The sequence below is a fragment of the Gossypium hirsutum genome, chromosome D05 (genome assembly GCF_007990345.1).
Source record: "Gossypium hirsutum isolate 1008001.06 chromosome D05, Gossypium_hirsutum_v2.1, whole genome shotgun sequence".
In the NCBI taxonomy this organism is placed as follows: domain Eukaryota; kingdom Viridiplantae; phylum Streptophyta; class Magnoliopsida; order Malvales; family Malvaceae; genus Gossypium; species Gossypium hirsutum.
The window spans coordinates 5994233-6005712 of record NC_053441.1 but is presented as its reverse complement, the minus strand read 5'-3'; the positions used below and the strand labels follow the sequence as shown (position 1 = coordinate 6005712).

At 29.0% G+C, this 11480-nt stretch overlaps 1 protein-coding gene across 1 annotated transcript; it reads left to right on the top strand.

Moving 5' to 3' along the window:
- The first annotated feature begins 9523 nt into the window (after positions 1–9523).
- On the top strand, positions 9524–10504 carry LOC107959289 (uncharacterized). The gene has a single exon (XM_016895306.2). It carries the CDS (start codon positions 9660–9662, stop codon positions 10296–10298), a length of 639 nt encoding a protein of 212 aa, XP_016750795.2. The 5' UTR covers positions 9524–9659; the 3' UTR covers positions 10299–10504.
- Positions 10505–11480: the final 976 nt, after the last annotated feature.

Genomic DNA, 11480 nt, shown 5'->3' with positions numbered 1-11480 from the left:
TGCTTAGATGAAAATATAATTGAGCTTATGAAAGAGTAGAAAGGTTTCAGTTATGAAATTTCTTATGAAAAGATTTGTTATGTGATACGCCCGTATGAACCCTGTACCTAATTCGGAAATAAAAAAATTTAAAAGCTATATATATATTTAGGATTCTGCGAAAAATTTCTTATGATTTCGATTTAATCCCAGTAGGTTCCTAATAAATGTTTTGGGCTTCGAGAGCCCAATAGAGGGACGTTATGATTGTTTTCAGAATATGAATAATAAATTATTCAGAATTATTGAAAATGTTCAGTAAACTCCGGTAATACCTCGTGCTCTATTCCGACAACGGATACGACAACGGATACGGGTAGGGGGTGTTACATAAAACATATTAATCCAAAACATATCTTTCATAATCTATCATCTAACATCACAAAGCTCATAAATTCAACAATGGTTTAACTCAAAATATTCATTACAATCAAAAATTAAAGCATGGGCTAACTAGTATTCGAAGCAACGATCTAAAAAACGTAAAAATTATAAAAAACCGAGCTAGTTACATACCTTAATCAACTTAGCTATTGCCGAATGTGGCTTTCTTTTTCTTTTCTTTAGCTAGTTTTGGCTATCCCAAATATGAACATGCATGTATTTTATGTTTAATGTTTTATTATATTATCATAATTAATATCATTACTAAATTAACCTTTTTATATTCATTTAAAATCCACTAACCATTGGTTTTTATGTCCATCCATTATTTCAATGGTATAATATCAACATAAATACCTCCCACTAAAATAACAAATAAATTTAGCATTTTAACAATTAGTTAGTAACTTTTACTTTTTACGCGATTAAGTCATTTCATTAAATCAGACACTCAAACGATAAAAATTAAATCACGAAAATTTCACAGATATCAATTCACACAATATAAACAAATATAATAATATTTAATATCTTTTTCTGACTTAGATTTGTGGTTCTGAAACCACTGTTCCGATTAAGGTTGAAACCGGACTGTTACAAAGTTAGTCCAATAATTTCCATGTATCAATAATATATATCATGATTGATGAGCTCATCAATACCATGATTTCCATTCCCTTGTTATTTTTCCATATTTATCCCGTTGAATTTCTCGAAATTTCGATGGATTTTCAGAGGTACATTTTAGTATATAAATCCGGGTCCGTCAATTCATATTCATGTGCGCACGTTTCCATTTCAAAGAGCACACTCCCGCGAACCTCATCCTTATAGCGGGATTACCAGTCCAGGCTAAATTTCCTATAATATAAACTCATAAAGTATTGTCGGGATTACCAGTCTAGGCTAAATCCCCTGCAATGGCAATTACTCTAATGAGATTGGATCTGAATTACCAGTCCAGGCTAAATTCAGACCATAATTCGGATTACCCGTCCGGGCCAAATCCAATTTACACATATTCTTCGGGAGGGCTATATCAAGATAGGATCACCCGTCCGGGTTAGATCCTTTTTACCGTCAATTCCTTTTTAAAGATCCATCGAATTTTCCTTTCATTCAACCGAGATTTCTTCCCCTTTTTATCAAATATATCAATGTTTCATAAATTTTCATATAATGAACATTTAAATCATATTCACATCAATAACATACATTTCAAGCATTTAAGAATATAATTCAGGTTACACGAACTTACCTCGATACTTGTTCGTATACAAAAATCTACTAATCCCGAACTTTTTCTTTTCTTCAATCTAGCTTCACATTTTAATTTTATAGATTTAAATAATTATAATCAATAATTTAATACATTTCATGTTCATATATAACATTCTCTATAATTCCATTATTATTTATAGTTCATTCAGAGCTGTCTGCTTAAGTCAAAGTCACTAAATTATTTATATATTGAATTACGGAACTCCAAATTAAGATCTGGTTGATTTTTCCGAAACTAGACTCACATATCTTCTTACCATAAAATTTTCAGAACTTATGCTTTAGCCAATAAGTACATTTAATTCTTTAAAGTCATCCATGTTCTGCTGTCTGACATTTTCGACCCTTCTTTACTAAAAATTTATTTTCTCCTAGTACGGGATTTGGATGATGTTCCCATTTGTTTCTCTTGAAAATAGACTCATTAAGAATTTTAAACATATAAATTTAAGCCCCTAATTATTTTTTCTAATTTTTTGATGATTTTCCAAATTCAAAACAGGGGAACCCGAATTCATTCTGACCTTATCTCACAAAATTTATTATATCTCATGATTTACAATTCCATTGATTACAAATTTTCTTCCATAAGAAACTAGACTCAATAATATTTAATTCTATATTTTTTTCATCCTCTAATTTGATTTCCACAATTTATGGTGATTTTTCAAAGTTAGCCTACTGCTGCTATCCAAAACTGTTTTAGTGCAATATGTTGATTACCATTTTTCCCCTAAGCTTTCAATAAATGATAATTTCGTCCCTGCTAAATTAACCTCTCAATTAACACTTTATTCTATCACTTTAAACTACTTTATAACCTTTGGAAAACAGAATTTTAGCACTAGACTTTATTCTATTGAAATTACCTAATAAAATCATCTTATTGTAACACCTATAACCTCTAATCGTCGCCGAAATCGGGTTACAAGGCATTACCAGATATCTCGGACAATATACAGTAATTCTTAAATAAATAACAAACATATATAATCATAAATTCATATAAATTCTTACTAATTGACTTCATTCGTTTTTTTTATTTTTTTAGAAAAATTTGAACATAACCCCTTTATAACAATTGAACCTTCCCTGCAAATATCAAATCGCAACCAATGCATTATATATTCAAATATATCAAAATACCATTTATCAAAGTGCACCCAAAATGAACATAACACATAATGTTTCCATTCTAAACTAAACATTTCCAACTCAAGTCACATCACATAGCTTGATCAAACCCCAAAATTCATACCAAAAATTAACTATACATGCCATATTTACATTATTTACATAAGGTCCAAAAGTACCGAAAATCATTTGGATAGTGTGATAGCAAATCTCCAACCTAGTACAAAATCGAGCTAGCTTCCGAAGTCTATAGAACATAAGAAAATAAATGAAGTAAGCATTAAACTTAGTAAACCGTATAATATAGAATTAAACTTACCAATTTAACATTTAAGCATTTAAAACAATTAAAATCAACTCATTTGTCCACAAAGTCTATTCACATCACCATCCACGAGTTAGTAATATAGCTAAATATATCATGTCGTCCCTATAATTCATATATTCATAAAACAAATAATTCATGTAAATCATATAGCATTTATATCCATTCCATCCTATTCGTGTAACCTGTAATTCATCAGTAATAACAAAAATTTTTTCGTATCAATAGTAACTTATACATATCAATGGTAATTCATCCAAATAATTATATAACTTATTCATATGATCAGTAACAGTAATTATGCCCGTTGAACCTATTAGAACATCGAGGGAGACACGGGTGATACACTATAAGTGTATTTATTAGAAATTCGTCAATTCATTGTCATTTTCGCTCTTTCAAGCCATGATCGGTAAGCTCATTCCGAGCTGATAAACGGTAAGCTCTATCGAGCTGAAACGGTAAGCTCCGTAGAGCTGAAACGCTAAGCTCATACAAGCTGTGGTGAGTCCGCAACAAATGCAGGAGCTCGACCAAACGGTAATCCTAGTGACAAGTCACTCGTATCCGACGATTTTCTAAAGTTCAAACGGGCTCGATATTATCCAATTTCATTAATTAAGCAATGAAAAATCAATAGCTCAATTTCTCAATTCATATGTGTATATATATATTTAATATAATTAAATACATGCATTTAAATACTCAAAATTTCATATTCAATGCCTATTATTATACCAAATCTATATAACGTATATAGCATTTGTAACATTTCATTTGCATTCATGTAAACAGTAATATAATAGTATATCGGTAATTTAAAATTTAAGTGGATCATTCATTCAACTTACATACATTCATTTTTGGACAATTACAAATATTTAATAATTCAATTCTAGCTACACGAACTTACCTCGTATTTGCTCGAATACTTTCGTCTACCCGTCTAACTTTTGTTTTCCAAGTTCCGGTATTTGTTTATCTTGATCTATACAAATTCAAATTTAACTCATTTATTCACCAAATCAATCAATCCAATCCATATAAATATATTTTGGCATTTTTACAAAATAGCCATCATTTTTTCACATTTTGACATTTTAGTTCCTAATTCACAAATACACAAAATATACGAAATTTCTTTATACGTATTCTTAGCCGAATACTATATATCTTCTAATCAGCCCATATTTTCATTTATTTCACATTTCTAAAATAATATTTCTATTTTTTAATTAAATCCCTAATGCTCATTTTTGTCAAAATTTACTTTATAAAACTTGTATATATTTCAATACCCATCAATAATCTAGCATAATACTTCAAAATATACTAGTATTCAACAATGGCACATTTCAAAATCATCAAAATTTTTAGAAATTGAGGTATGGGCTAGCTAGAATACAAAACAACGATCTCAAAAACGTAAAAATTATTAAAAACGGAATAAAAATCATTCCCTAATTGAGAATCTAAGCTTGGCCGAATGTAAAAGCCATGAATTTGGCTTTCTAAACTTCAAAATCGTGCAGAAAAAAAAAAGGCTGCCACTTTCTGTTTTGTTTTTACTTTAATTCAATATTAATAACCATTTTGCCAAATTAACCTTAATGAAATAAAAGCATAATTCACATATTTTAAGGTCATTTATGACCAGCACCACTATCATTGGTCCAATAACATAATAAGGACCTCTCATTCAACTTATCAGCAAATAAATACTCTTAACTTATAGCATGCTACTTTTATATTTTATGCGATTAAGTCCTTTTTATCAAATTAAGTATTTAAACGGTAAAATTTCTTAATGAAATTTTTATACTATAATTCCATCGTGTTGTAAAACTTATTAAAATAATATAATAAATATTTTTACTTGGTTAAGTGGTCTCGAAACCACTGTTCCGATCAGACTCGAAAATGGGCTGTTAGACTTATAAACAAATTAAAGCTTCAATTTCATGCTATTTCATCATGAACTTACAACACTCAACCATAGTGACTTTCAATTTCATCCATGAAATCAAAAACTAATTAATTTAGTAATAGGACCTAGTTGTAAAAGTCTTAAAAACACAAAAAATTACAATAAAAAGGCAATGATTAACTCACGTAGTGCAAAAATTATGAAATACCAACTTGAATAAACCCTTAGGACGTTTTTGGCTGATGATAATGAAGAAAATATGAAGAGCATTCTAGATATTCTAGTTTGGTCCCATTTTTATTTTAGTAAATTTGGTTATTTTCCCATTTTGCCCTTATTTCACCAATTCTCCTTATTTTTCTCAGCTTATGCCGCCCAAAATATCTCCTTCTGGGCTTATTTGCAATTTATGTCCCTTCTCATTTAACAATTGAGCTATTTAATTCCTCTAGTAACTTTTACACACTTTTCAATTTAGTCTTTTTCACTTAATTAACTACCCAAACGTAAAAATTTTCCAACGAAATTTTACTACTATATTACTAACACTTCATAAATATTTATAAAAATATTTTCAACTCAGTTTTACGAGATCGAGGTCTTAATACCTTGTTTTTACCCAATTTTCTTCAAAAATTTCTTTCTTTTTTTTTAAACTAACCACTAAATTGAAAATTTTTTGCTATCGATATTTTCATACGATTTTCCTATCATATCAATATTCATGCAAAAAATATTAAAATAAATTTCTCTTTAAATTGGATTTGTGGTTACGAAATCACTGTTCCGATAACCCTGAATTTAGACCATTACAAGTAAATCACAAACACAATCTAACAAAGTTAAACTCTGAGTGACAGAATCGACCCCCTAAAATAAATTTTTTTCATTTAGGTATCTTTATAATTTATAAAATTTTAAAATTGTACTAATAAAAATTACGTTTTGGTCTCAAAAATGATAAATTTTTAATTTTGATCTTTTAAAAATGATAAAAATATAAGTTATCAAAATAGTAAAGTTTTACTATAGTAAAAAAATATATATATATTTTAAGTCTAACCCTCTTAAAAGAATTTCTCGCTTTCCCTACACCCAAATTGTTTTGATTTTATAACTTGTTATTGTATCTTGGATCATGATAAATATTTATCATATTCTTATATTTGTTTTGATTTTATACAATTACCTTTTGCTATATAAATATTTATCATATTCTTATATTTGTTTTCTAATTTGTGTGTGAAACACTTGTAATAATTTTACCATCTAAGATATATAATTATATTACCGTGATAGTTTTATTTTAATATTTTTGGTTTAAATTTGATAAAAAAGTCATTGTGATAATTTAATTGGAATATGGATTATATGTTTTAAATATCAATGTAATTTCAATACAAAGTATATTACATCAAACATATTTACCTTCCAATTATCATCTTTAAGGAATTAGAGTTAATAATCAAAACACTCGAAACACATTAAATATGAATAAAATTAATCCAGTTTTTAGTTCTCATATTAAAATCTAAATTTTTTTAGTTCAAGTTAGTTAATGAACTTGACAGTTATTTTCACATTGGAATATGAGTCAGGTAATTATTCTCACGTTGGGGTCTAAACAAGTACTAAGCTGAAAAATTTTCAAGCATTAATGTGGAAACAATTACTAAACTTAAGGATTAACTTGAAAAAAAAAGTTCAAGCAATGATTACCAAATTTAAAAACTAACTTAGACCTAAGAAAAAGAACAATTTCTAAGGTTAAACCTCAAATAATACATTAACCCATGTAAGTATATTGTTGTGTATCTAAGACAATCACTTCACTCGTGATTAAAAAAAAAAAAAACAAACAAACAAACTAATGCCACTTGTGCAATGGACTGTAGCTAGTGTTTCTCCCTCCAACTCTCCTCTTCCATTTTTTCCTTCTCTCTATGTTTCCTCAAAATGTAAGTGCCAGGGTTTTGGAGTGGCCGTCATAGAGTTTTGGGTAGGCTTAATTGGTCGAATTGTCATATTCCCCCTCATGAACCCACTCCCCTCTATCTTGGGCACTTGCTCTAATGCTTATTGCAAGTGTTGGTAGCCTTTGTGGCCTATGTTGACCCGCATCATGAATCTAAATCCACTTGTTAAATTACAAATTTAAGATATAAAATTTTATATAGTTAAGATTAAAAAAATGTAGTTCAAATATTTAAATAATTAATTGAGTTAAAGAATTTTTTAAAGTCTTATCATTATAAATAAAGTAAACTCATAAGTACAATGTACTATAATGGAAAATTAAATTAGTACAAGCAATAGAAATAAAATCAAAATAAAATTTGAAAATAAGTTATTTTAATCTTACTAACACAGCCAAAGAAGATATGGATGTGATTATGTGTTGGGTTTTAAATCGTTTTTATTTATTTATTTATTTTAAAGTTATTATACAACATAAGATAAAACTTAATTAATATACCCATACTAAAATGGGCAATCATAATATTAGGTAGATTATTATTTTATGGAACGTGACTTTCGTTTGTAGAGAAATAAATAAAATATTTTTAAAGGTTGTTTTAAAATATTTTCGTTTACATTGAGTGGGATTATTTAAATAGAGTCGAGAAAATAATATTTTATTAACTTATTGAGATTATATTAATCCAACAAATATTTCATCGATTGAAGCTGTATTTTGCAACATACGTAATCATGCCATAAAAAAGTTTCATTATCTCATATAATTACATTATTAAACTAACCATTTGTTGACCAAAACATCTATAAAAAGATCTGATCACTTTATAATATATGGTTAGAAATGGTCCAGAAAAGAAAAAAGAGTACAGTAAAAGTGAAAGATTGATGGAGAGGCAGCCACGCCTTTGGTTTCAGATATTCAACCGTCGGTATTTAGGTAGGTTTGATTGCTGGGACAAGACAAAGTATCTTTTTATCATTCCACGACGCTGCTGCTGCTTATTTATTTCTTTGCTTGACTCTAAGCATTATTATGATACTTATTCCACCTCTTTTTTCTTGGCATATTTGCATTGCATTTATATGAAATAGATTATAGCATGTTATCCAATTTTATGGTTATTAGAAAATAAGTAAAATGTTTTCTGAAAACGAAAAAAAAGAAAGTAATATTTAATTAGAAAATCGATTATTCAAATTGAAAATTAGATAAAGTTTTTTTTTTCTTTAAAATAGTGTTTAGTATATTGATAATTTTTTTTTAATTTTCATAAATAAAGTTGAAAAATCATCGTGTGTCATTTTTTATATATTTATTTTTAAAAAATTAGTATCCCGATGTTATTTGCAACGTTTAAAGGTTAAGAAGAAAGAATTTTTTATTATGGAAATACCTTATTAAAATAAGGATTTTATAATGTGTAAGTAAAAGGAAATAATTCATTTGGACATGTCAAGAAATGATCATGTTATTGGTTGCCCCAATTCAAGGCAAACCCTTAACATTGTTATGATTGTTTATTAAAATTGACTTCTAACGAACGTAAAGTATCAAAATTGATTAAAATTGGAAAATAGAGTCGGTAGTGGGCCATATTCAACCTTCAAACACATAACCACGTCTTAATTTATTGTGGAAACCATAATTACATTAACGTCACAACAAACCACAATTAACTTAATTGTTAATTATTTTATGAATTATAAAAGTAATAATTATTAATATTGTTGGTGAAAACTTGGAGTATTTAATTTAAAATTTATTCTGCATAATTAGGGATTTAATTTAGCATATTAAATTTTAATTATTAATTTGTTTATGTTATACGTTAATTATTTTTACTTGATAATAATTACTCGTTTGTAGTTGATATTATATTTGAAATTCAAAGATTATTGCGATGTCTTTTAATATAAATATGATTGCAATGTTAAAAGCGGGTTTTTGTGTTTTTGTGCTCTTTTTGCAGGACGAGGGTTTTTGTGTTAAAAACGTGATTTCCTTTTGGCGTTAAAAGCATGATTTGACCACCAAAATAGAACATCAGGAAAATGATGTTTTTACGAACATTTTTGTTATTCCCAATTTTGTACAATGTTAAATACATATTTATTTTTAATGTCGAACCAAAAATGCTATGTTTGATATATATATATATGTATTTTTGGTTTTCGCTTTCGTTTTAGAAGGTGTTTATAAAATTCAAATCTGCATTATTTGTAAATATATATATAAAATTATCTAAATTTCATTGAACATAATGCTAGACATGGCATTAAAAAAAGGTTAAATGTTTTAAAGAGACAGAAATACCCCCACACGATGTAGAGAGGTGAAAAGAGAAGGGTTTAGTCAAAAGCCGGCATTGTTGACCGCCAACTAATCCCTCCCCATCAAACACTGCGACAGAACAAAAATGGACTTTCTCCAAGTCAATTCTTCACCCTTCTTTTCTGACATATACTACGAAACCCTTCTTCTTGTTTGCTCTCTTGTTAGTATATATACACGCACCAATCCTTAACCTTCTCTCTCTGTCTCTATTTCTTTCATCGTTTTCTCCCACATTACCTCATCTATATATATTAATGGGCAATTCAGTAGCTCCATGTTTCCAGCCAAATCAAAGCTCGAGGTCTTCTTCTTCTTCTTCAGTGAAGCTCATCTTCTGGGAAGGAAATACAAGAACCCTAACCGGAAAACACATCGCCGGCGAGGTCATGTTTGAGTTCCCGGACATGATGGTTTGCCATGCAGACTCCATCTTTATCGGTCACCCCATCCCAGCTCTATCCATGGACGATCGTCTCATGCCTGGCCAAACTTACTTTGTTCTCCCTCTCGATCGCTTTGCATGCAAAGTGTTGTCAGCTTCATCTCTTGCAGCTTTGAACTCTAAGTCCAGCCCTAAACCTACTCCCATCAACTTCGGTGCTTGCCCTTTCGAGCACGTTAAAGGCGCCAACGGTAGGGTTTTGATCAAGGTAGTGCCTGAGTTTATAACAAGCTTGATTGTTAAAAGCAAGGAAGAAGATAGTGAAATTGGGAGCAGTGGGAATAGTTTCCTCTGCAGCACACCGGAGCTGAAGAAGCATTATCAGAATTTGGTGGGGTCTAAACAACAAGATTGGTCGCCTAAACTGGAGACAATTTCAGAGTATAAGATCAGGTTTTCACCGTGCAGGTTCATAGGGTTGGAATGGAAACAAAGGGAGAATCAATTCTGATTTAATTATACTTCCTAATTTCCATTAAAGGTAGAAGGCCATAATATATATATACGGACTATTCTTCTTTTTGATTTAATAGTTCCAATTTTGTTGGATGATTTTGTGCCCTTTTTAACTGTAAGATACAGGAAATTTTATATTAGAGATATATAGTTCTTAATCTAATATACTTGTAAATTATTCCATTAAATTCTTGAATTTCCCATCAATGTTTTTGTCGATTTACTTGTCACTAACAACAATCGGTGGAATTTGAGTGAAAATCACGGGGATTAACCATGCATGTAGCAGGAGCCAGGTGGTGGTTGCATATATTTGCTGCTGCAATTTTAAGGGGGCTAGCTTTTTGTTAGGAAGCTTTGCATATTGTGCCTCATTCATAACATAACTCTAAGGAAAAGCTAATTAAATCAAACGTATGAACGATGATTGCGCAAAATTAAGAAAATGGAAAACTAATTCTGCCTGTAAAATTAAGAAAGAGGATTGCATGCCCTAAATGTTTTATGTTAGAAGATGAAATTAAATGCTAAATTCTTAGCACATTTTGAGTGTTTGAAGAAACCGACTGTACACCTCTGGTCCCTAGTTGTTGACAATTACAAAAAATTAAGAAGCGAATTAGAGGGGAAGAAAAAAAGATAAATATCACATAAAGAGGCTAATTGCGACACATTCTTGTGTCTGTGAAAATTACATACTTATTAAAAGAAATATATACTATGTATGAAACATGTACATAAGTTTTTATATACACGCCACTGTTTTTTTAGCTCACATTAAAATATAAGTTTTTATATGAAATATATATTTAATAATTTTTTTTTACTTAATGGTTTGAGCTTTAGCTTAATAATTGGTCTCGTTGTCATTGCAATAACCAAAAAAATATATAAAATTTGATATATTTAAACACATATTATCCCATTTTTTAAAGAATTTGTAGGAAGAATGAATAGTAATAGGATTTGTATAAAAAATTAAACAACATAAATACTGAATTTATAAATAAATTTGATTGTATGTGCACGTTTTTGCAGTTTTTACTCATCAATATCTGTAACTTAGACTTATTCAAAGTTGATATATCTATTTGATTTGATGCATTTATTATGTACAAATCAAGTTTTAATCTAGGTTTTATATTGTTGGTTAAGTTGAAAGTTTTGAATCTTTTTA

What these genes read in the sequence shown, in the direction of transcription:
- LOC107959289 (XM_016895306.2), top strand. Translation starts at nt 9,660, where the DNA reads ATGGGCAATTCAGTAGCTCCATGTTTCCAGCCAAATCAAAGCTCGAGG.